This window comes from Peromyscus maniculatus, chromosome 2 (assembly GCF_049852395.1).
Source record: "Peromyscus maniculatus bairdii isolate BWxNUB_F1_BW_parent chromosome 2, HU_Pman_BW_mat_3.1, whole genome shotgun sequence".
In the NCBI taxonomy this organism is placed as follows: Eukaryota; Metazoa; Chordata; class Mammalia; order Rodentia; family Cricetidae; genus Peromyscus; species Peromyscus maniculatus.
In genome coordinates this window covers 128,835,837-128,862,397 of record NC_134853.1, presented here as the reverse complement: position 1 = coordinate 128,862,397, position 26,561 = coordinate 128,835,837, and the positions used below count along the sequence as shown (strand labels likewise).

The 26,561-nt window shown below is 44.8% G+C and overlaps 1 protein-coding gene across 3 annotated transcripts in view; it reads left to right on the top strand.

The window, feature by feature from the left end:
• Window positions 1-26,561, top strand: part of Scp2 (sterol carrier protein 2) — an 87,337-nt gene that overhangs the window by 21,915 nt on the left and 38,861 nt on the right. For all 3 annotated transcript variants that reach the window (XR_013049274.1, XM_006977724.4, XM_076564694.1), the window contains exons 7-11: window positions 2,535-2,598; window positions 12,270-12,356; window positions 13,432-13,582; window positions 16,013-16,160; window positions 25,317-25,424. Coding sequence is in view for 2 of the 3 variants with exons in the window: in XM_006977724.4 (XP_006977786.1) it covers window positions 2,535-2,598; window positions 12,270-12,356; window positions 13,432-13,582; window positions 16,013-16,160; window positions 25,317-25,424 (558 nt within the window). In the remaining variant the exon portion in view is untranslated. The remainder of the gene's footprint in view (window positions 1-2,534; window positions 2,599-12,269; window positions 12,357-13,431; window positions 13,583-16,012; window positions 16,161-25,316; window positions 25,425-26,561) is intronic.

Here is a 26,561-nt window from a genome sequence, read left to right as displayed (position 1 = left end):
GTATTACTTGGAATAGCTCAATAATTTTCTAGTCTAAAATTTGAAATATTTGAATTTGTTTTTGCTTGTTGACAGGGTCTACCCTGTAGCCTGGGCTGGCCTGGGGCTCACTGTGTAACCCAGGCTATCCTGGAATTGATGTAGTCTTCTTGGTTCAGTCTCCCTCCAAAGTGCTGAGATTATAGGCATGAACCACCACATCTTAGAACTTAACTTGATAGAATCAGCAGATTTTTGTGGTTTTATAATTTGATTCTAAGAGATTTGGATCTTTCTATACTAAGCATACTCTTTGAACAGCAAAAATTCTTTTTTTTTTTTTTTTTTTAAAGTGGAACATTTTTTGGGAGGTGGGGTAGGGATTCATGTAGTTAAGGATGGCCTTGAACTCCTAATCTTCCAGCCTCTGCCTCTTAAATACTAGGATTACAGGTATGTTCTATGCCTGGCAACAGCCTAAAAGATTAGCTGGCAGTTCTGATTTAGTGGTCATCAGCCTTTGATTAGTGCCAGGCTTAAGAAATATGTGGCAAGTGATTGGCAGAATCCTTTTCCAGGAGATGGTCTTTTATATGTGAAATTGGATTCCATGGAAAGCCACAAAGCTATGAAAACAAAATAAAAACAACTGTTGTTGTTTCCTTTACTCTTTGGTGTGTCGTGCCTGTCCCCCCCCCCCCCCCCGCCCAGCTCCCAAATAAATCATACACAGAGGTTTATTCTTAATTATAAATGATGGGTCTTAGCTTGGCTTGTTTCTTGCCAGCTTTTCTTAACTTAAATTGTCCCATCTACCTTTTGCTTCTGAGCTTTTTCCTTTTCTTACCTCTATATATCTTACTTTCACTCTTATTCCGTGGCTGGCTACGTGGCTGGCCCCTAGCTTCCTCCTCCCCTTATTCTCTTGCTCTTTCTTCCTTTCCTCCCAGATTTCTCCTTCTATTTATTCTCTCTGCCTGCCAGCCCCACCTATCCTTTCTTCTACCTAGCTATAGGCCATTCAGCGCTTTATTAGATCATCAGGTGTTTTAGATAGGCAAAGTAACACAGCCTCACGGAGTTAAACTAATGCAACATAAAAGAATGGAACACATCTTTGCATCATTAAACAAATGGCCCACAGCATAAGCAAATGTAACACATCTTAAAATAATATTCTACAACAAACAACCAACCAAAAAAAACCCAAACCAAATAAGAAACAACAACAACAAACCCTCAAGTCTGTCTTCCTATAGTTTCTACCCACGGTTTATTATTATGATGATGATGATGATGATGATGATGATTTATTTATTTATTATATATACAGTGTTCTGTGTGCATGTACGCCTGCAGGCCAGAAGAGGGCACCAGATCTCAGGCCAGAAGAGGGTACCAGATCTCATTACAGATGGTTGTCAGCCACCATGTGTTTGCTGGGAATTGAACTCAGGACCTCTGGAAGTGCTCTTAACCTTGGAGCCATCTTTCCAGCCATCCCAAAGTCTTTATTTTACTTTATTCTGAGACAAGATCTCATTGTATAGCCTTGGCTGACCTGGAATTTGAAAGTGTATACTAGGCTGGCTTCAAACTCACAGAACCTGCTTCTGCCTCCTGAGCACTGAGATTAAAGATGTGTAGTACAGCATCTGGCCCTGTTTAATTTTGTATTTTGAGATAAGGTTCAATGTCGTCCAGGCTGGCCTTAAATCCTGATCCTCCTCGCTTCCACTTCCTATGTTGGGATTGCAGGTGTCTGGCACCACCCCTGGAAGACAGTGTAAGTCCTGTACTGTGGCCACAAATCTCTGACACACCACACGGTTAAAGTTCACCTAGTTTGTAGTTAAGTAGAATCTCAGAATAGGACCTATTCCATTGTGTCCTTTGCCCAGGTTATTTGGGGTTAAAAGTAGAACTGGGAGCCAGACATGGTGGCACATGCCTTTAATCCTAGCACTCTGGAGGCAGATACAGGCCGATCTCTGTACATTCCAGGCTATCATATTCATCATATTGAGTTTCAGGCCAGCCAAAGGCTAAACAATGAGACCATGTCTCAAAACACAAAAACAAACAAACCAAAAAAGATCTGGAAAGGGTGTATAATTCACTGGCTGTAACTTTTCTAAAGACCCTTCTGCTGTATCATAAAGGGAAGTTGTGGGGTTGTTTATCAGGCCATGGAGGATGTGACTTGTATACCCACTCACTCTGGGGCTTGGGAGTGTCTGGCAGGCACTGGGTCACTGCTGGCAGTACTTTCCAGCTAAGCACTGTGACTCCAGACTGTATTTTCTAGTTTTTGAAACTGAATCTTAATTATACTAAATATATTTGAACTATTTTTATCTCATATGTCTCTTGATTCAATTTGGGTAATGCTTGGATTTAATTGTAACAAATCATATGAGTGATGGCTGTCTTTAACCCTGATAGCAGTGTGAGAGAAACTATGGAAATATTTAGCAAAACACAGAGTTCCACTGTGACATTTGATAATGAACCGAAGAAAACAGCACATTGATTGATGTTTGCTTTCTCTGCAGGAACAAAAGTTGAACACTTTGCAAAAATTGGATGGAAAAATCACAAACACTCAGTTAATAACCCGTAAGTACTTCGGAGACATGACATGAAAATCTGGTCTGTCCCACTGTAATGTGCAATTGTATCCTTGGAAAACAAATGGAAGATCTCAAAGACATTGGCTTGGATGTTGATTTTTTAAAAGAAAGGCTTGTGCCCAAATCATACATTGTCTGCTCTGGCCATTCTAGTTCTTGGCTTATTTTTACTTAAAATACTATTAAAGCTTAATGATGCTTTTTAAAAATTTATTTATGTTTTGAGGGTTGTTTATTTGTTTTTGGAGAGGGGAGGCAGAGTTTGAGAGTGTAGCCCCTGGCCAGCTTCCAATTTGTGTTAATCCTTCTGCATCAGTCTCCTAAGTGCTGGGATTATAGGCATGGTTTATCCCACATGGCTTTAATGATTCTTTTAAATAAGAATAAGAATGATAGGTATTAAAAAATTTCCTTGGGTCTGATGATGTAAGTTCATGCTAGAGCTAGTGATTAGCATGTATGAGGTCTTCAGTTTGTTTCTTTGCACAGGAAAAACATTTTTTAAAATATTTTATAACTGAGATGAATTACAGTCACTCTAGTATTATTAACTCATTCTGGAAGAACAATATAATTAATATCCTAAAAATAATCTGAAGGGCTGGGCGTTCGTGGTGCACGCCTTTAATCCCAGCACTCAAGAGGCAGAGGCTGGTGGAGCTCTATGAGTTCAAGGCTAGCCTAGTCTACAGAGTGAGTTCCAGGACAGCCAGGGCTACACAGAGAAACCAAAAACAACAACAACAACACAACAAAATAACAAAAGTAACAACAACAACAGTAATAATCTGAAGGAAATGATATCGGATATATTCAGGTGTATTGTCCACCAGCAATCTCTGAATGCTTAGTGGTGGTGCAATGCCCGGTTCATAGCATGAACTCAGTGTTTGCTGGGGAAGTGGTCCATGGGAACTGAACTGATGCCACGTGACTAGCATCTCTATGAAAGCAATGCCACACATGTTGGATCATTTTCTTTTACCAATAACACCATATCAGATTGAGTTATAAAGAAAAGGAATTTATTTTGCCTTGTGCTTCTAAACATGCAAGTCACAGTTCTAAACCTCACAGTGACCGCCTTCTTTTGTTTTTTTGTTTTGTTTTGTTTTGAGACAGGGTTTTTCTGTGTAGCCATGGCTGTCCTGGAGCTCACTCTGTAGATCAGGCTTACCTACAACTTGGAGATCTGCTGGCCTCTGCCTCCCTAGTGCTGGGATTAAAGATGTGTGCTACCATGTCCAGCTTGTTAATGGACTCTTATTGGCAGAATTCTAAGGACATACAGGACAGTGCATATATATAATAACATACCAGTGCCATGTATGTAGAGCTGTGTTTCTTCCGGTCTCTTGCACTTCTTATAAAGCCTCCTGGATCCAATCATGGGGGATGTTCCCAATGACCTTGTCTAATCCAGATCACCTCCCAAGGACCCACCTCTGAACCCCATAGTCAGATTAGATCTTTCCCCCTTTTCTTCCTCCCGCTTCCTGAGGAGCAACGACATTCTTTTTATTGATTTCTTCCTCTTAGATTACAAACTCTTTGAGGGCAACAGCCATTTCTCATCCTTATGTCCTTAATGCCTAGCCCAGAAGTAATCAGCAAATTGTTTCTGAACTATCTTTGCCACATTTACTAAATGTAATCCTGTAATAGGGTCATGTTCTGTCACACACACACACACACACACACACACACACACACACACACACACACACACGCACACACCATCGAACATTTATAATACTTCATGCTTCTGTTAGCCTCCTTAGGGCATACCTAATTCTGTCCTAAGTTTCTTTTTGTGTCGCTGGAACCAAAGCGATTAAAGGGAGATTTTATTTTGGCTCACACACAGTTCCAGGCCCATCATTGCAGAGAAGTCACAGCAGCGGGAGAAGCTGAGGAAGCTGATCCCACCACATTCATTCACCCCTTTCTGCTCTCCAACCTCGGTTGGAATGTGATGGGTTGCTTCAAACCTGCAGCCTTGGCTGCCTTGCTGTGATGGATTACACCTTGAACTGTGAGTCAAAGTGAATCCTTTTCCCTCATTACTTCTGTCAGGTTATTTTATCATAGCAGCAGGAGAAGAAACTGAGACAAATTCCATCCCCAAGATCCGAGGGTCTTTTATAGAAAATCGAAGGCTATTGTGAAAGCCCTGGTGAATCCCATTGCTGATATGGTAAATCCAGACTCTTTTATATGATGTATAGTAGCTGCTGCCTCCTCTACCACCTTTTCCTCCTCCTCTGTGGGGAGCACAAGGTCCTGCACCCACAGATCTCCAGAGGCCAGGAATGTTAAGCACCCAGAATTGTCCTTTCAAAGGGAAAGATGTATAACCTGTTTTTCCAGAAGGCTAGGAATTGAAGGTGATTAATAGCCTGGTCATCTGTGATATCTGTTGGGCCACGACATATCAAACGCCTACAACCAGGACTGGAGGTGGCTAGTGACCCTTATATTACCTGTACAGCCAGGGGCTCCCCTAAGCTCCCACATCCAGGATAGGAGGTGGCATAGCCCAGATGACCTCTATAGTATCTGTATGACTGAGACCATGCCAGACCCTTAAGCTAATACATGTAGCCTGTCTCTAAAACCCATCTTCTTGGAGGAAAGGGCATGTACTTTGGGTTAAATTTCAATGTAGTTTTTGCCTCCTTGTGCACCAGGGATAGTGTTATATCTGGAAACTTTTTTTACATTATATTATATTTAAATATTCTGGCAATTAACCGTCTGGCATTGAACTTTCTGGAAGTTTGGTCCAGTCTGGCAGAGCAAGTCAGGTTGAACTGATTTTTCATTCTTACCTCTCCATGGTTCATTTCCCTGCCTGCCGTGACTCCTGCAGGGACCTCCTCCTCCTCCTCCTCCTCCTCCTCCTCCTCCTCCTCCTCTTTCTTCCTCTTCCCCTTCTGCCGTTCTGATCCTAGCAGTGTACTTGGGACAGGGTAAGCGTGCAATGGAGATGCTGGCAGTGAGCAGCAGAGCTAGGATGAGTCTCCTGACGCCTGTGAAGATGCGTAGACCCGATACCGTATCCTTAGTTCTTGGAGAGCCTTCTGATTTCCTGGAATGTGGAGGAATTAACAACACTGCATTTTTCTGGCTTTGGGGCTCCAAAAGGCAGATTTTGGCTTCTTCTAGAGAATCAAATTATTATGGTACAAAATATCCCACGCAGCCCCATGGGTTGAATTCTTGGTCCCCAGCTATTCAAAACAAGATTCTGAAAACCTTAGGAGGTGGGCCAGTCTGGAGGAAGTAGGTCACTGGAGGCATCCTGCTTCCAGCCTCTGCCCTTTTTCCTCTTTTTGTCTCCTGTCCATCATGAGGTAAAGTCCCCCCTCTGTATGCCCCTGATGCTATAATGTCCTGCCTAAGTGCATGGATCTCAGCAGCTGTGAACCCTCTGAAACCATGAGTAAAAGCAGACTTTCCATGCCGGGTGGAGGTGGTACATGCCTTTAATCCCAGCACTGGGGAGGCAGAGGCAGGTGGATCTCTGTGAGTTCGAGGCCAGCCTGGTCTACAGAGTGAGATCCAGGAAAGGCGCAAAGCTACATAGAGAAACCCTGTCTCGAAAAACAAAAACAAACAAACAAACAAACAAAAAAGCAAACTTTCCTTTTGTGCATTGTGTGTGTCAGATATTTTGGTCACAGTGACAAGGAAAGTCGCTAGCATATACATCTCCCAAGTCTTCATCTCAACCCCCTGGTTAACTAGGCGCCCACCCATTTATGCACCTACCACACCACTCTCCTTAAGACATTTTATTTGTTCCATAAATACTTATCTAGTAGCCTCCTACAGGTGTTGCTTAAGCTAGCAATGAGGTCATAAACAAGGCAGGTGCATTCCTTGTCCCTAAGGACCTTCTGTTGCTGCTACATAATAAATGCTGTTATGTTGAATGGGCAAATAATATTTCTAGATGTAGTTTTTTTTTCACAAATAATAAATGTTTTATTTAAAAGTAATATTTTATATCTCTATGTGTATGCCTTCATGAGGAGAGGCATCTGATCTCCCACCCCTGGAGTTACAGGCAGTTGTTAGTCACCATGTAGGTGGTGGGAACCAAACCCAAGTCTCTAGGTGTCGTTTTTATTATGTAAAATTCACTGATAGCCTAGGAATACCTTCTAGGTTTGGCTCAGAAATTGTATGTAGATGGTTAAATGATGATTCTCTTATCTCTGAGGTACCCTGAAGTTAGGGTCAGGTCAGGATTCCATCTATGGATAGGTAGGGTTTATTTGTCTTTCTGTATGAAGAAGCTTCAGAAAGCCTTTAATCCCAGCACTCAAGAGGCAGAGACATGTAGATCTCTGTGAGTTTGAGGCCATCCTTGTCTACATAATGAGTTCCAGGACATCCAGAGTTACATAGTGAGACCCTGTCTCAAAAACAACAACAACAAAAAAACAAAACAAAAAAACAGTTGGGCAATGGTGGTGTACTCAGGAGGCAGATCTTTGAGTTGGAGGCCATCCTGGTCTATAGAGTGATTTCTAGGACAGCCAGGGCTACACAGAGAAACTTTATCTTGAGGGGCAGGGAGGAGGGAACAGAAAGAAAGAAAGAAAAAACAACAACAAAATTCCCTTGACATTTTCCATGTATATTTATATGTGTATGATGGGTATGGGTATTATCATGTGTATGGGTGCATGGTGTGTGTGTGTGTGTGTGTGTGTGTGTGTGTGTGTGTGTGTGTGTGTGTGTGTGTGTGTGTGTGTGTGAAGGCCAGAGGTTGATGTCAGGTGTTCCTTAGTCACTCTCCATCTTACACATTGAGGCAGAGTCTCTTACTTGAACTCAGAGCTTGCTGATTGGTTAGTCTAGCCAGCTAGCCAGCTGCTTGTTGCTGGGATCCCCTTCTCTGCCTCACTCCTGCCAGGGTCCCCGGTGGGCTGCCATGCCTGCTCGGCATTGGCATGGGTGCTGCAGAGCTGAACTCCAGTCCTCCTGCTTGAGCAGGAGAGTGTTTTACCAACCGAGTCATGTCCTCATTTCTCCTCTGACAGCTTTTGACCTGCCTTTTCCTCACCCGTCTGTAAAGGTGTACACTGCCCCTTATAAAAAGCCCCTTTACAACCTCATTTACAAATGAAAGCCTTTCCATCACAGTAAGTACACAGCTGGATGTGGTGGTGAATTTGTAATCCTAGCACTCTGGATGCTAAGGCAGGAGGATTACTGTGACTTTGAGGCCAGCCTGGGCTATGTAGTGAGTACAAGTCTGCACAGCAAGATCCTGTCAAAAGAAAGAAAAACAAACAAATAAACCCCAAGCATTTCTACTTGATTTTTAAAAACCCTTTAAACAAAATACATCAGTAGCCATCAAATTCTTATAGATAGCCACCCATCGTTAAAGCACTCTCTTGAGATGCCCCTTGGGCATCTCTCCTCATGCTTAGATCTGTTCTTCCCTTATGAACGCCAACTTTGCTTTGAAATAAATGAATAAATAAGGAAATAAATAGTAGCTGGTCATGTCTCATGCTAAGTTTCGTTTGACCAGGAAAGAATTCTATGTTTGTCCACCAGTCTAGTAAGTATTATGTGTCTATGTCAGATTGAGATAAACTATTCTTGAGTCAGACATTGTTAGCACATCCCTGTAAGCACACAGGAGACTGAGGCAGGAGGATCAGGAGCACGACGTCATCTATACTCAGTTACTAATCTAGTTTGAGGCCAGCCTGGGCTCCACGAGATCTTACCTGCAAAAGAGAAAACAAACAAACAAAAGCCCTATTTTTGAGCATATTCCCACAAAATATAAGGCTATTGCAAGGCACTGAGGATCTGTGATAGGTAGGAAGGACTGGAGCTAGCCTGCGCCACCTGAGGCTTTGCACTTAACGTCTGGCATTTCTCCTGGTTGGCTCCGCTTAGATGTCCTACAGGGTTCTCAGAGCCGGTGGGTCTACTCTGAATTTGTCATTTCCCTCAACCCTGGTGTCCCTTCATTGTCCTTCACCATGGTCACTGACATCAATGTATACCTTGTCGTCTAAGAGAGAACGCTGGACCGTCCTTGAATCTGCCTCCCACAGTGTTCCATATGCAGCCGGGGATGAACTCACAGCTTCTGCCTCCTTACTGACCGCCTTTGGAATCTATCCCTCTTCTCCATCTTCCACTTCGAGTTTCCCACGTCGGGCCCTTTCATTTCTGGCCCTAACTAATTGCCCCATCTCTTTGCTGATTTGCTTTGGTGATGTTGTTTTTCTGTCCCTTTTGCACATCAGGTCTTTCTGCTGACTTCTGGATCTCACCATGCCATAGCCCAGTTTGGTACCCCATGCCGCGCTGTTTTCAGTGTGAAATCTGAACGTCGTAAAACGGGCGTTCCTGCTCTAATCCTGGGTCATTCTCCTGCCCCACCTTTTCCCTCTGGCCTCCTCACCCCTCCCAGACTTCAAGCCCTCCTGCCTGCCTTGATGGGTTTTTTTGCCTCAGGATGTTTTGCGTTTGCTGCCCACTTCTGCCAGGAGCCCTCTCTCCCTTTGTTAGTTGTTTGGGGGTGTCTGGACTTAATGCACAGCAGTGTGCTCCCATATCACCCACATAACATTTCTGTCATGGTATGGGATATATTGTAAATATTAGAACAGAATGTATTTCTTTACTGTGGGATCATACAGAATTCCTTGAGGGTAGGAACTGTATACATGTCTCTTTTGCCTAGCATGGGGTATGGCTCAAATAAGGTAGTTTCTGAAAGTCAGTCATGGTCCAAGTTAACTTTACTTATGCTGTGGTGCCAGGGATGGAACCTGGGGCATCACATAGGCTAGGCAAGGGATTTTTCTCTTTCTTCCCGAAACAGGGTCTCATGTAGCCCAGGCTGTCCTCAAACTGGATATGTATCTGAGGATGACCTTGAGCATCTGGTCCTCCTGCCTCCACATCCTGAGTGTCAGAGACACTGGCATGTGCCACCACACCCAGTTTATGTGGTGCTGGGAACCCAGGGCCTCAAGCATCCTAGAAAAGTACTCTGACTGGGTGTGGTAATGCACGCCTTTAATCCCAGCACTCTGGAGGCAGAGGCAGGCAGATACCTGAGTTGGAAGCCAGCCTGGTCTACAAGGCAAGTTCCAGGACAGCCAGAGCTACATAAAGAGACCCTGTCTATAAAAACAAACAAACCCACCCTAACTTTTCCAGTTGCACTACATTCCTAGCCAGTAAGTCATTTGATTTAAAAATTATTTGTTTACTACTACTGTTGTGTGCTGTGTGCATGATGCGTGTGGCATGTGTGTGGGGTTCAGTGAACAGCTCCATGGAGTCAGTTCTCTCCTTTCATCCTTATATGGGCTCTGGATGTTGTACTCACGTTACCAGATTTGAGTGGCATGAACCTTTACCTGCGCCATCTCACTGACCCCAAGTCATTTAATTTTAATACCTAGCATTTTATAATTGACCAGGGGAAAAATAAGGTATTCTGGTACAGCATCTAACTGGTGTTAGCACCAGCTGGGTACGTTGTTACTTGGGGCTGGCATGAGCCACCCAAAGATAGCAGACTCCACCCGGTTCAGCTTCCGTCCTTCAGGAGATTGACCTCACTTCAGATACCAGTTGCTGGTAGTTGGCCAGCCCATCCACACTGCTGACTCACTGGCTACAATCTAGGGATTCCTATGACCCCCTCAGATTTTCCGATTCTAGAATAACACAGAACTCAGGAAAGTGCTGTGTTTGTGATTATAGTGTTATTATAAAAGATGTTAGTCAGCGCCGGGCGGTGGTGGCGCACGCCTTTAATCCCAGCACTCGGGAGGCAGAGCCAGGAGGATCTCTGTGAGTTCGAGGCCAGCCTGGGCTACCAAGTGAGTCCCAGGAAAGGCGCAAAGCTACATAGAGAAACCCTGTCTCGAAAAACCAAAAAAAAAAAAAAAAAGATGTTAGTCAGAAAAAAGCCAAATGAAACAGGGCATGGTGGCCTCTTATCCCAGCAGAAGGATCACAAGTTTACAGTCATCCTCGGCTAATGGCAGGTTCAAGTCCAGTCTGGAATTCATGGGATCTTAACTGGGAGAGTCCCAGTGTGGTTTTTGGACTCTCTCCCGATGGAGAGATTGAGTCCAGTCTGGAATTCATGGGATCCTAACTCTGAGAGTCCCAGTGTGGTTTTTGGGCTCTCTCCCGATGGAGAGATTGAGTCCAGTCTGGAGTTCATGGGATCCTAACTCTGAGAGTCCCAGTGTGGTTTTTGGGCTGTCTCTCGGTGGAGAGATTGAGTCCAGTCTGGAGTTCATGGGATCCTAACTCTGAGAGTCCCAGTGTGGTTTTTGGGCTCTCTCCCGATGGAGAGATTGAGTCCAGTCTGGAGTTCATGGGATCCTAACTGGGAGAGTCCCAGTGTGGTTTTGGGCTCTCTCCCGATGGAGAGATTGAGTCCAGTCTGGAGTTCATGGGATCCTAACTGGGAGAGTCCCAGTGTGTTTTTTGGGCTCTCTCCCGATGGAGAGATTGAGTCCAGTCTGGAGTTCATGGGATCCTAACTGGGAGAGTCCCAGTGTGGTTTTGGGGCTCTCTCCGGATGGAGAGATTGAGTCCCGTCTGGAGTTCATGGGATCCTAACTGGGAGAGTCCCAGTGTGGTTTTGGGGCTCTCTCCGGATGGAGAGATTGAGTCCAGTCTGGAGTTCATGGGATCCTAAATTGGAGAGTCCCAGTGTGGTTTTGGGGCTCTCTCCCGATGGAGAGGGCCTGTTTTCCCCACTGATGTTTCCTCAGCACATCAGATGTTCCCCACCTTCCTGTGTCTAGAATTTTTATTGGCTTTGTTATATGGGCATGCTTCATGAATGACTGGCCACATGACTGAACCGAATGTCCCGCCTTCCTCTCCTCAGCCAAGGATGAGCAGGCTCCCATCATACCCTGAATCTACAGGGTTGGTCTCTTGGTGATCAGATGCCTATCTTAAAGGTTGCAAAGGGAGCAAGCAGTATGTGGTGCACACCTGTAATTCCAGCTCTTAGGAGGTAGAGGCAGGAAAACGAAGAGTCCAAGGTCAACCTGGGCTCTAATGAGAGAGACCCTCCTAGGGGAGGGACAGAGAGAAGAGTGGGGAGGAAATGATAGACCAGGGGCCCTGCTTCCACCATCTTATTAGCATAACAAAGCCAGCCCTGTCACTTAGGAAATGCTTTTAGAAGCTCTGCACCTAGAATCCGTGACAAAAAACAGGCAGTTTATTATTGTTGTTGTTGAGACTGTTTCAAGAAGAAGTCTAGGCTGGCCCTGAACTCACTATGTAGCTGAGGATGACCTTGAACTTCTAACCCTCCTGCCTCCTCCTGAGTGTTAATGCCAAGTGTAGTTATTGTTAGTTCTGGGGTTGCAGGCAAGTGCCACCATGCCCGGCTAGGACAGACAGTTTTAATACACAACATAGGAGTTTGGAGTAAAGTGTTTTGTTTTGTTTTTTCCTTTATTTTAAAAATTTCACCCAAATGACTTTAAGGTTGAAACTTCTTAATGTAAGTTTGTGGGTTGTGAAAAGAAAATTCACATAATTTCTGTAACAGTGGACCAAGATATCGTCAGCAAAAAATGCAGTTGCTTCCTTACATCTTGTAACTACTTATCTTGTGTTTAGGTATTCCCAGTTCCAAAATGAATACAACTTAGACGAGATAATGAAATCAAAAACGGTTTTCGACTTTCTGACTGTCTTGCAATGCTGGTAAGAAAAGCATGTTCATATTTTCCTAAACACAGGTGCTCTCCCCTGCCCGTCCCTCCGTGGGTCACTGTTAGGCTGCCTGCAGTTTTTATAGAATTGCCAATGTCACCCCAGTCCGGGTTACTTCATGGGCATGTACCCTTATTTCCTGTTGCTGCTCTGAGGCAGATCCCCCTCCTGTTATGACAAAGTACAGTTTACTTCTTCCTTCGTTAGTAACTGCTACTTGCTTTGGGTTTTCTGTGTTTGTCCATTAAAAACATGCATTGGAGGCCAGTGCAGCCCCAAGGTTCTCGGAGCATTTGATCTCCCTGTAGACTTCTGATACGGACAATTTTTCTTGTGATAGATAAGAGCAAGGTGAAGGGATCGTAGCTCTAATGGTGCTCAGTCACACCTTGAGACTTGCCTGTCACTCTCTTGTTTATGGAACATTGACTGAGTACTGTGTAGTCCTGCCTACATTCCTGGCTGAGCTCTGGAGGTACTCTCTGGGATGCAGTTGGAAAAAATGGGTCAGTTATCTATCACCTGTTACAGTCTTAGGGGCAGCCCACTTAGAAGACCCTTCCCAACTCATGGAGGGCCTCTTGTGTGAGCCACCTCGCTTCACAGCTCACTGTAGACCTGTGCTGCGATCTCAAGGGTCTTACCTCTGGATTTTCAGTATCCCCATTCCATTCTGTCTCAGGTTCTAAAAGATCTCCAGACTGGGCTCTCTGGGATATAGCAAAGCTGGAGTGCTGTGAGTCCATAGTAATGTCTTCATAGTATTAACACAGGAAACAGCCTTTTGGACTCACTCTGCAGAAAGTCTCCAGAAATCGCCTCATGCATCAGTGGAGGCATAGCCAGGATTCTTCCAGTGAGAGCTTGAGGGAGAGGCTGCAGACTGGGCAGTGAGGAGCATTTGAGGCTGGCTGGAGGCTCAGCTCAGTAGGCTGCATGTGCAGTTTAACAGTGGACATCCCAGAGAAGACTGTGGACTGGCCAGGAGACACACGGGTCTTTCCACCCCAGTCGGAACCCCTAGGAGAGGGTGCTGGACTAAGTCACTCTGTTCCCTTCCTTCTAGTCCCACCTCGGACGGTGCTGCGGCGGCAGTTTTGGCTAGTGAAGAATTTGTGCACAAGTATGGCCTGCAAGCCAAAGCTGTGGAAATCGTGGCACAGGAGATGATGACCGATTTGCCAAGCACATTTGAAGAAAAAAGCGTTATTAAAATGGTACACCTGATTCATTTTTTAAAAAATCAAATTAAGGAAATATTATTTTAAGTTGCAACCTGACATTTTGCTGTCATTAGCTCTAAAAGGTATTATAAAAACTTGATCTAAAGCCGGGCGTTGGTGGCGCACGCCTTTAATCCCAGCACTCGGGAGGCAGAGCCAGGTGGATCTCTGTGAGTTCGAGGCCAGCCTGGGCTACCAAGTGAGCTCCAGGAAAGGCGCAAAGCTACATAGAGAAACCCTGTCTCGAAAAACCAAAAAAAAAAAAAAAAAAAAAAAAAAAAAAAAAAACTTGATCTAGAAAGGTTCTTATGGAGCCCATTGTCTTAGGGTTTCTATTGCTGTGAAGAGACACCATGACAACTCTTTTTTTTAACAATTTTTTTTATTTTTATTTTTATGTGCATTGGTATTTTGCCTGCATCTATGTCTGTGTGAGGGGGTTGGGCCCTGGAATTACAGGCAGTTGTGAGCAGCCATATGGGTACTGGGACTTGAACCCGGGTCCTCTGGAAGAACAGTGAGTGCTCTTAACCACTGAGCCAGCCCAACCATGGCAACTCTTATAAAAGAAAACATTTAATTGAGGTGGTGGCTTACAGTTCAGAGGTTCAGTCCATTATCAATCATCATGGTGGGGAGCATGGTGGTATGCAGGCAGACATGGAGCTAGTTACATCTTGATCAGAAGGCAACAGGAAGTGGACTGAGACACTGGGCGGTATCTTGAACACATATGAGACCTAAAGCCTGCCTCCACAGCGACACACTTCCTCCAGCAAGGCCACACCTCCTTAGAGTGCTACTCCCTTAGGGCCATTTTCTTTCAAACCACCACACCCATCCTTAAGAACCTGTGAAGGAGAGGGCTTGGTGTACTCTTGTAATTGGGAGGCGGAGGAAGGAGGATCAGGAATTCAGGGCCAGACTCAGCTATATTGCAAACCAGATGCTACTTAGGATGGAGCTATGAATATTTCAGTTTATTAGACATGCTCAGTTTTTTGTTGTTGTTTGTTTGTTTGTTTTTGAGGAAGGGCTTCTCCATATAGCCCTGGCTGTCCAGGAAATCTATACCAGGCTGGTTTTAAATTCAAAGATCCGCCAGCCTCTGCCTCCCAAGTGCTGGAATTAAAGGCATGTGCCCTTATTAAAGGGAAGATAAAAGATTTCAGACTTACAGTGAATTGAACAATTGGAGATTCGCCCCTCAACTATAGAAACAATTGTGATAGTATATAGAGTTTATAAAATAGTTTTTACAACATGCTCCAAGTTTGAAATGCCCACATAACTTAACCAGTGCTTTAGTTTGCTCCTGAAATGCTCCCCACAAGCTCATATATTACAGATTTAATCCCTGATCCAGCAGTGTTTTGAGGTGGAGTCTTTGGGAGGTGATCAGATCATGGGGGTTCCAGCCCAATCAAAGGACTAATTGGTTAATGGATTCATAGTTTAATGGGTTTCAGGGAAGAGGCTCTGTGGACAGAGCTAGCCCTGTCTGCTCCCTGGCCTTCAGGAGAGGAGCAGCCTTGCTCGACCATGTGTTCTCTGTTATGTCTTTTTTTTTTTTAAACCTTGCAGTGGGTCTGGTGTGATAGCACCAGGTAACCCTGGATCGAAACCTGTGAAACTGTGAACCAAAATAACTCTTTCCAGTGGGGCACAGCTGCACATACCTGTAACTCAGCACTTGAGAAGTAAGGCAGGAAGAACGGGAACACAAGGTCATCCTCAGCTACACAGTGGATTTGAGGCTAGCCTGGGCTACATGAAGTCCTGTCTAAAAAAACAAAACAAAGAAAAAAAAGCTTTCCTGCTCTTGATTGTCCTCTTAGGTATTTTGTTACAGCAATGGGATGTTGACCAGCAAAGCTAAGATTGTAAAATTAGGTTATGGCACATAGGTTATGTTCTGGTTTTCTCATAGCACATTTTATATTATTTCTGTCTTGTTCCTTGAATAGAAATTGAATATGGCCTGTGCAAAAGTAGTTTGAATCCTCTATGATCTTCTAAAACAAGGTTGCATATTTTCCTATAGAAATTGTCCCATATTTTTCAGTGTCTGACTGATAATTCTCTTCAACCAGTACAACTATACATTTTGATTTCATCAGGAAAACTATATTTCATGACTCCATAGTTTTCATAACAGCGTAAATAGAACCTCAGAGATGCTAAGTCCTTTTTCAATGTCTTATTTAAACTTTTGTACTTTCTGGTATAAAATTCAATGTGTGCATTCTTCTTTTTGGATATTATTTTATTTAAACTTTTTATATAATGTAGAATCAGCTGAGATTTCAATCTATGTGATATTTTGTGTTTTTAATGCTATGCGTGTATTACTCTCTTAAACTCCTTGGCTGACAGGCCGAGTGTTGGTGCCCTTCCTTACTCCTGATGGATCTTTGGTTCTAGGTCGGCTATGATATGAGTCGAGAAGCTGCCAGGAGGTGCTACGAGAAATCCGGCCTGAGACCGAGTGACGTCGATGTGATCGAGCTTCACGATTGCTTTTCCGCCAATGAACTCCTTACTTACGAAGCACTGGGGCTCTGTCCAGAAGGTAGTGTCTCCGAAGAGGGCTGCTTGCCCTGTGTGTAAAGCCCACTGAGAAGGATTCACTTTCATCATTAAACATTAGAAGTCACTCATTGCCTTTCCCTGCACATTGGCTCTGCCACACTGTGCAAATGGGATGTAAGAAGTTTTGGTAGTAGAGTTTTTAGAACATCCAGTCTTGGACAACACCAACACTGGCATAACAGAGTGTATACCTCATTCACATTATGCAAATCAGTATTTAGAATGTACGGTTACATTTTAAAGAGGATTTATTGGGAAAGACTTGCAGGAAGGAAAGCAGAAAACGTGAGTGGGTGGGGTGTGAAGGGTTCCTTCCCTTCGAAAGCGTCCATTCTTAGTGAGTGAGCTTTCGTTGCTTCGCTTCCTTGTCTACACTCCATGGTCAGTTGTTTACATTTACATGCTCAAGGGAATATAGTTGCATCTTATTTTAGTTTTAATTTGCATATCCCTCATGACTAATGCTATTGAAAATCTTTTTATGTGCTTATTGGTCATTCATTTATCTTCTTTAAAAAAAGATTTATATTATCTTTAATTATGTGTATATGTTGGTGCCTGTGTGTGGGTATGTGAACATGTGACTTCCGGTGCCCATGGAGTCCAGAAGAGAGCGTTGGATCCCCTAGGGCTAGAGTTACAGCTGGTTGTGAGTCACCCTATGGAGTGTTAGGAATCAAACTTGTGTCCTCTGGGGAAGAGTAGTCATGTACTTCTTAACTGCTGAGCCTTCTCTCCAGGCCTCGTGTACCTTCTTTTTATGTATCACGTGTCATGTCTGGATATCTGTTTAAATCTCTGCCCTTTGCTTGTCTGTTATTTGTTGTATTTATTGTATTGCAAGAATTTATATATATATATATATAACATAATATTTATATATATATACATATATATATGTATATATATATATATATATTTCTAGATACAGGTCAATGGTAATCATTTATGTTGTGAACATTTTCTTTTAGTCCAAGAACATAGTCCTCTGTGTCCATATGGTTTAGATTGACTGTTTTATTATGTTTTCTACTTGTGTTCTATACTTTTCCTTCTCTGTTCTCCTTCTGTTTTCTTTTGCATTATTTGAACATTTGTAATATACTATTTTAATGTATCTGCTAGCTTTTTGGCTTGATCGCTTTTCAAATGTAAATGAATTAGTTATGATTATTGTGTGTGTTGTGTTCATTGGTGTGCACATGGCACAGTGAATGTCAGGAGGTCAGAGGACAGCATCCTGGAGCTACTTTTCTCTCTCGCTCTCTGTATGGGTTCCAGGATCACACTCAGGCCATCAGGCTTGTGCCGTGAGCACTTTCTGCTGAGCCATCCCATAGGCCTTCCCTTTTCTCCAGGCTAGCCCTAACTTGTTACATAGCTGACAATGACCTTGAACTTCTGGTTCTTCTGCTTCTATTTTCCAAGTTCTGCAGTCTACAAAGTTAGCTACATCCTTAGCCCCTCTGTTTCTTTTTCTTCTCTGGAGGCTGCTAATAGGACAGCCTCAGCGCTGTTGGCACCTGAGCCCTGTTATTCTGTGGGAGAGCTTGCGCTTTTTAGGGTGTTCAGCGGTGAGTGTTCTTGGCCTTCTACATACAAAATGCCGCAAATGCCTCCCACGGTTGTGACAACCAAAAATGTCTCTAGAAGTTACCAAATCTCTCCCTGTGGGTGAAATGTCCCCAGTTAGGAACTACTGTTCCAAGGTCATGGTGTGTACTTATCCTTCAGTGACCTTGTAACGTTGTGCCTCTTCACATGCAAGGAAGAAGCCAAGCCACCATATAGGCCCATCAACTGACTCCTCTTTGCCTTCATGGACCCCATTGTTGTAGTTATTATATATATTGCACCTGTTTATATTGAAAATATTAACATGATGAAGTAATTTTTGCTTTCATCATATTTTGAAGACATTAAGAGGAAAAAGTCTTTTATATTTACCTAGATATTTATAATTTTTGTCACTTTCTTCATTCTTTAAGATTGTGTGTGTGTGTGTGTGTGTGTGTGTTGCAGAATGCTCGTGGAGGTCGAGGACAATCTTCATGTTTGAGATGTCTTTCTCTTACTGCTCAGGGCTCTACAAGCATCCGGGGATTCTCCTGTCTCCACTTCCCACTTTGCACTGGGGTTATAGACTCATGCCGGCCTTTTGCATGGGTTTTGGGGTTTCAAATCCAGGTCCTCATGTTTGAGGGGCGATACTTTACCCGCTGAGCCGTCTCCCAGCCCAAGACTGACCTGGACTGGCAGGTTCTCCTTCAGTGACAAGTTCCTGAGAGAAGGACCCAAGGATGATAAATTAAAGAAGACAAAGTGTGGGATCAGGTCTCTTACAAGCATGGCTCATGCAAAGATGTTTATTGAAAAGTATAGCATCTTATACACAGTGTGCAGGGAAAATGAACACAGTCGGCAGAAAGCTACCATACAGTGGACAAAGCCTTCAGGGAGCTAACGAAGCCATGTTGCACAAAAGGAACATAGGGAATGCGGCACTGACCAAGCACACGGCATCTTTGAGACTGATGACTCCAGTCTCTTCCCGGGGGAAAAGGCCAGGTTTCCAGGAAGCAAACCCTTAACTCCCTTGAGGTGGCCTGTCTCCAGTCCCAGACTGGACCTGCCACGGCTACCCTGGGCAAGGACACAGAACTAGCATTTTCTTGGTCCTTTCGTCAGGGCCTCTGAGGAAGCCTTGGGTCGGTCTGGCTTCCAACACAAGACCCATGTTGTTTCTTCTTTATTTTTATTCTCTGGATGTGTTTTGCCCGCATGTCTGTATGTGCACCAAGTATATGCCTATTGCCTGAGCAGGCCAGAAGAGGGCACTGGATCCCCAGGAACTGGAGTGAAAGCTGCTGTGAACTGCATGTGGGTGCTGGGAACCAACCCTGGGTCCTCTGCAAGACCTGTGTATACTTTTTTAAAATAAAACAAAATAAAATATAATGTGATAAAACAAAAACTATCACATTGGAGTTGGACAAGGCAAACAAACAGTAGGAAAAGAGCCCGAGAGAAGGCCCAAGAATCAGAGACCACTCGTCTTCACACTCAGGGATCCCAGAAGAACACTAAACTGAAAGCCATACTATATAGTAGAACCTGTGCAGACCTGTGCGGGCCCTGTGCATGCTGCAGCACTTTCTCTGAGTTCATATGAGCTTTGATCATATTGATTTAGAGGGCCTTGTTTCCTTGGCATCCTCCGTCCCCTCTGGTTCTTACACTCTTTCCACTTCCTCAGAGGTGGGGGTGCGTGGGTGGGTGGATGGGTTCCCCTGCCCTGATGGAAGGGATTTGATAGAGACATTCCATTTAGGGCTGAATGTTCCAAGGTCCTCTCTTCCACCCCCTCCCCACCTGCCTTTGAGATAGGGTCTCAACATATAGCCCTGACTGATCTAGAATTCACTATTTAGATCAGGCTGGCCTTGTACTCACAGAGATCTACCTGCCTCTGCCTCCCAAGTGCTAGGATTAAAAGCATGAATCTCTACACCCAGCCTGTACATGCTCTTAACCACTGAGACATTTCTCCAACACTCATGAGCACCCATGATAGTTTTAGCTTGAAGACTCTTTTAGCATTCCTTCCTTCCTTCCTCCCTCGCTCCATCCCTACCTCTCTCCCTCCATCCCTCCATCCTTCCCTCCCTTTTTCCTTCCTCCCTCCGTCCCTCTGTCCCTCCCTCCCTTCCTGAGATAGTGTGTAATGAACCTGAACTCTTGATCTTCATGTCTTCATCTCCTCCCAAGCACTGGGATTACATACATACGTGTGCACCATCATGCCTGGTTCATTCAGTTCTGGAGATTGAATCCAAAGACTTGTGCATGCCAAGGCAAATGCTCTACCAACTGAGTTACATCCTCACCCCTCTTACTGTATTCCTTATAAATTGGGTCTTACAGATGAAAGATCATCTTTTCGTTCCATCTGCAAATGTCTGTAGTAAGCCTTAATTCCTAAAGGAAATATATGCTGTACTTAGACTTCTGAGATGTTATATATTTTCTCATAGCTTTGAAAGTATTTTGCTTAGTCTTTTGAGTCTTTCGGCCCTGATAATTTTTTTCTTTTCGTTCTTTCTTTCTTTTTAATTTTGTTCCTAGGTTTTACAGTTTTTTTTTTTTTTTTTTTTTTTTTTGGTGTGTATGTGTGTGTGTGTCTTATTTGAAACAGGGTCTTGCTGTGGTTTGCAGGCTTGTCTGGAGCTACTGACCTTCCTGCTTGTGCTGAGGCTCTGGGCATGTGCCACCATTCACTGCTTCTAATGCTTGTTCTGCCCTGATTGCCTTTTCCACAATCTTTTTTGTTTTGTTTGTTCTTGTAGAATTAGTGACCAAACCTGGGGCCATGCACATCTCTTCATTTTTAAATCCCTTTCTGCTCTGAGCCACTGGAGTAAGACTTTTCTTTTTGTTCTCGTTCTCTCTGTCTCTCTGTCTCTCTCTCTCTCTCTCTCTCTCTCTCTCTCTCTCTCTCTCTCTCTCTCTCTCTGTCTCTCTCTCTCTCTCTCGGAGATAGGATCTTGCTGGCCTTGGTCACATGACCATCTTCTTGCTCCAGCCTCCAGAGTGGTAGGATGTCTTCCTTTCTCTTCCTTTCCTTTCTTTTTGGAGACAGATCTCAGGCTGGGGATCAGGCTCAGTAGGCACAGTGTTCACCTCACTTTCAGGAGACCCTGAGTTCAGTCTCCAGTACTGAAAAAAATAAAACAAAAGAACAAAGAGACAGGGCTGTTCTGTGCAGCTTGTCTGGAGCTCACGATTATGAGCCGGCCTTGACCTTGCTGTAGCTAGAGTTTTCCTGCCTGGCCCACAGTCAGAACAAATCTTTGTCACGTGCTAGTCCCACAGCCGCTCAGACCCAACCAAGTAAACACAGAGACTTATATTGCTTACAAACTGTATGGCCATGGCAGGCTTCTTGCTAACTGTTCTTATATCTTAAATTAATCCATTTCTATAAATCTATGCCTTGCCACGTGGCTCGTGGCTTACTGGCGTCTTCACAAGCTGCTTTTCATGGTGGCATCTGGCAGTGTCTCCCTCCACCTTCCTGTTCTCTCAATTCTCCTCTCTGTTAGTCCTGCCTATACTTCCTGCCTGGCCACTGGCCAATCAGTGTTTTATTTATTGACCAATCAGAGCAACACATTTGACATACAGACCATCCCACAGCACCTTGCAGCCTCTGCCTCTGCAGGGTGTGTGCTATCATCCTGGGTGTGACCACCACGTCTGGACTTAGTGTTTTATTTCAAAGATTTCACTTTTCAAATTTATATTGGCTCTGTTTTCTAGCGTCTTGGCTCTGTTGAGAACTCCTGGCCTGGTGTTTATTTCCTTCACCTTGCAGCCCTTGCATCAGTCTGAAAGTCCTTGAGAACTTTGTAATCTGGACTTCGGGCTTGGGTAGCTACTGACGATCTTTCCCTCTTGGGAGTTGGCTCCATTCTTTTCAGATTCTTTGCAGGTTGCATAATTTTAGATTGCATCCTGGATAGTATGAATGTGACTTTATCCAGTGTCCTCTGGAGAGGAATGGTGGGGCCTGTGTAATATGGACAGTGGGGAAGCCTGGCAGCAACCTCCGGTGTCAATCCCAGGATTATCTCCTCCCCGTTTTATTTTTGAGACAGTCTGTGGCTCCCGGTTTGAGATGAGGCAGGCTGGCCAGTGAGCCCCAGGAATCCACTTGTCTCTCTCTGCCTCCCCGCACTGGGATTATAAGCATGCACACCAAATCCAGCTTTTCATGTGGGTGCTGGGATTAAACTCAGTCTTCATGCTTCTATGGTAAGCAGTTCACTGACTGAGTTATCTCCCCAGCTCCACACTGTTTGTGATTTAGGGAGCAGTCAGTCCAGTTTGTTGTGACAAGTTCTGTCTTGCCTTCTGAGGTGACAACATACCCATGTTTACTTCCTGAGCCTGAGCTGTGCCGGTTTGGGGCCATCCTGTGCATCCATGGCTCGGGAGCGAGCCTCAGACGTACATAAGTCTGCACTTGGAATGGGGTGGGCGTCTGCTCTGGCGCTCTCTACCGTGGCCTCCTTTGCTTACAGCCAATGGGGTTTCTTTTCCTGGTTCTGTTGGGTGGAAAGGTGGGGTGTCTGTGGGATGGTGGTGCACACCTATAATCCCAGCACTTGGGAGGCAGAGACAGGAGGATCAGGAGTTCAAGGCCAGCCTGAAAAGGCCAAACGTGGGGTGGGGTGGAGAGGATGTGGGGAAGGCTTAGCTCTGTAGTGTTGAACCGCCTGTGTTGCCGTGGGGGCTGTCTCAGGGCGCTGCCCCCTGTGCAGAACTGCCAAGGACAGCCTGAGGAGTTCAAACTGGAGATCCCCCTGTGCAGTGGCTTCCCTGAGAGTTCCCTTGCTAATCTTCTTGTCTCTGTTTGCTTCCCAGTCATCAGGTGGCTGTGCAGAGCACTGAATACATGCCTTCAGTGGTGGTCATAGGAGAGGAGCACCGTGAGGGGAGGAGCACTGTGAGGGGAGGAGCACCATGAGGGGAGGAGCACCGTGGGGAAGGAGCACTGTGAGGGGAGGAGCATTGTGAGGGGAGGATCACCGTGAGGGGAGGAGCACCGTGAGGGGAGGAGCACCGCGAGGGGAGGAGCACTGTGAGGGGAGGAGCACTGTGGGGAAGGAGTACTGTGAGGGGAGGAGCACTGTGGGGAAGGAGCACCATGAGGGGAGGAGCACCGTGAGGGGAGGAGCACCGTGAGGGGAGGAGCACTGTGGGGAAGGAGCACTGTGAGGGGAGGAGGACCGTGAGGGGAGGAGCACCGTGAGGGGAGGAGCACCGTGAGGGGAGGAGGACCGTGAGGGGAGGAGCACCGTGAGGGGAGGAGCACCGTGAGGGAGGGAGCACTGTGAGGGGAGGAGCACCGTGAGGGAGGAGCACCGTGAGGGGAGGAGCACTGTGGGGAAGGAGCACCGTGAGGGGAGGAGCACCGTGAGGGGAGGAGCACTGTGAGGGGAGGAGCACTGTGAGGGGAGGAGCACTGTGGGGAAGGAGCACTGTGGGGAAGGAGCACCATGGAGAACATGCTTTGGTAGCAGAACCAGAACCCAGTTAAATATACGTGATAATGACTTTCAGGGTCATATCTCAGCTCTGAATGCTTCCCTGAAATCTAGACTCAGTGAGCAAGCTGCCTACTTTTCAGGGTGTTACAGGGTCTTTCCTGTGCTGTTTTGATTTGCTTTTTGATGGCTTGTCATCATCTCAAACCTTCCATCTTTGACATCCTCCAGTTGATCACATTGGAAACTGTAGAATCATTCTTCTTAAATAGTTATTTATTATTTGTGCGTGCGTGCGTGCGTGTGTGCGTGTGCGTGTGCGTGTGTGTGTGTGTGTGTGTGTGTGTGTGTGTGTAGGAGTACACAAAGGCCAGAAGAGGCTGTTGGAGTCCTTGGTTACAGGAGGTTGTCAGCTGTCAGCTGCCCAAGTTTGTTTCTGGGAACCAAACTTGTTGCAAGAGCAACAGGTGCTCTTGGGTGTTGAGCCATCCTTCCAGCCTCTGCAGAATCAATCTTTCTCTCTCCCCTGCCCCAATCCATTGTTGGGTCCTGTTGGCGCTGGACTCCGCCTTCAGAGAAAGTGTAGCACTTCTTGCCGGTTTCCTCACTGCCAGCACGGTTTCGTAGGTTGTGGTCCTCTCACAGCTGCCCCCAGTGGGCTTGGACTCCTTCAGGCTCCTCGCTGGATCCAAAGCAGAGTGATTGTTGGGATCAGGCCATGTGATTGCTCTCTTTTCTCGCTCACAGAGAGGCGCAGGCCGAATGGTGTCTCCTTACTCCTCCCCAGGCGTCCCCGCCTCCTCTTGCTGTGACTTCTCTCCCCCAGCCACGGTTTTCCAAACACTCTAGGTTCATTTTCCCCTCAGGTCCTGTGTCCGGAACCCCGTGTGGTTTGTCCAGGGCTCTCGTCCTTGTTCCCACTTCCGCAAACTCTTTGCCTTCCTTCTCTCCATGGTGCTGTGGCCACTCTGCGTACTGACATCTGGACAGCACCCATACCATTATCAACACATCTGGAGCTCTCAGATCTTATTATTTGATCAGAAAAGCATCTGGAAGAATATTTTCTATAATCCATGCACTTGTATTTATTTTGTAACCACCACCAAACAATAAACAAACCATTAACAGGCAATGTGGAGGCCACCAAGCACATGAAATAAATTTGTAGTTGTTTTTTTTGGTTTGAGACAGGGTTTTACTACCTAGCCCTGCCTGTTCTAGAACTCAATATGTAGACCAGGTTAGCCTCGAACACACAAAGATCTGCCTGCCTCTGTGCTATGATAATAGGTCTGTGCACCACTCCTGTGACTGTGAAATTTTTTTTTTTTTAACCTTTTATGGTTCAACAATGCTTTTGGTCTTTCTTAATTTCATGAAAGTGAGTTTTTGTTTGTTTGTTTTTGTTTTCTTTGTTTGTTTTTGGTGGTGCTGGAATCAAACACCAGAACATGAGCATGCTAAGTAAGTACTCTACCACCCAGCCACACCTCCAGTCCTCCTCTTTGGTTTTGTTTTTTTGAGACAGGGTTTCTCTGTGTAGCCTTGGCTGTCCTGGAACTCACACTGTAGACCAGGCTGGCTTTAAACTCAGAGATCCCCGGCCTCTGCTTTCTGAGTGCTGGGATTAAAGGTGTGTGCCACCACAATCAGAATGCTCTTTTTTTAAATTAAAAAAAAAAATTATATGCTACACAGTAATACAGCTGAAACCAGAGGGAAAATAAATGCATTTTGGAAACTTATGAATTTTGAAACTATAATTTTCATTTAAAGTGTTGCAGAGTATTTGTTCTGACAGTATTGGTTCTTTTCCGCCTCTCTGTTAACAGTTGGGTCAACTTGGAAGCTACAGGGCTGTTAGCAAGTAGTAAGTGCTTTGTTTCATGCAGACCATTTTTGAGAGATAAGCCTTTGTTGCTCAATACATTACTCAACACTTGAAAGCATTTGCAATAAATTATTAAGCTCTTAGGAAATGTTTATATTAAGAAATCCTTGGCTATATGGAAAAGTTAAGCAAGCATGCCTCCGGTCTAATGCTAGTTTTTAACTTTTGTGAATGTTGATTTTTCTTCCCACAGGGCAAGGCGGAGCACTGGTTGACAGAGGAGATAACACGTATGGAGGAAAGTGGGTCATAAACCCTAGTGGGGGACTCATTTCCAAGGGGCACCCGCTGGGAGCGACAGGTAACGACACATACAGATCTCAGAAATTTCTATTGTTTTTGTCAAAATTACACTTTAGACCCTGATTTGGTTTTTAATTCTTTTTTACACTTATTTATATATTGTTTGTCTAAGAGTGCACACTCATGGTCTGTAGTACACATATGTGGAGACCATAGGACAGTCTGAGAAAATTGGCTCTCTCTTTCCAATTCTCTGTGGGTCCTGGGAGTTAAACTCAGGTCGTCAAGCTTGGTGGTATGTGTTTATCTGGTGAGCCATCTTGTTCTTCTTTTTATTTTTCAAGACAGTCTAACTCTGTAACTCAGCTTGACGTCACTCACTGTATAGTTCAGGATGACCTTAAACTTTCAGCAGTCCCCCTGCCTGCCCCTCCCCTCCCAAATGCTGGGATTACAGGTATGGGCCACTGTGAGTGGCTGACGTCTATGATTTGTTTTCTCTCTTTCTTTTTTTAAGATTTATTTTATATTTCTTTTCTTTTCTTTTTTTTTAATGTACATTGGGATTTTGCCTGCATGAGGACACCAGATCCCCTGGAACAGGAGTCACAGACAGTTGTGAACTACCGTGTGGGCGCTGGAAATTGAACCCAGGTTCTTTGGAAGAGCAGCCAATGAACTTACCCGCTGAGTCATCCCTCCATCCCATCCATCCCTGAGACTGGAGCTTTCCATGCTTCTTAACTGCAGTCACTTGATTTCCCTTTACCTGCAGTGCACTTCATTAGCAAGATGTTTCCTAACAGAGCTGCTAGACTAACCAGATAAGATTATTTCAGATGAGCACATTACATGCTGGTTAGCAATGCATGGAGCTCATCTTCTCTTGAGAAAACCAGACTAGAAATTATGAAATAAGAATTTCACTATGGGGTTGGAGAGATGGCTCAGAGGTTAAGAGCAGTGGCTGTTCTTCCAGAGGTCCTGTGTTCAATTCCCACCAACCACATGGTGGCTCACAACCATCTGTAATGAGATCTGGTGCCCTCTTCTGGCATGCAGGCAGAACACTGTATACATAATAAATAAACCTTTTTCCCCTATGTGTTTATTATTATTATTATTATTTTCTTCTATTATCTGCTTGATACAGTACAAATTCTTACCCTAATAGTGAAATGTTTCACTGAAGCTT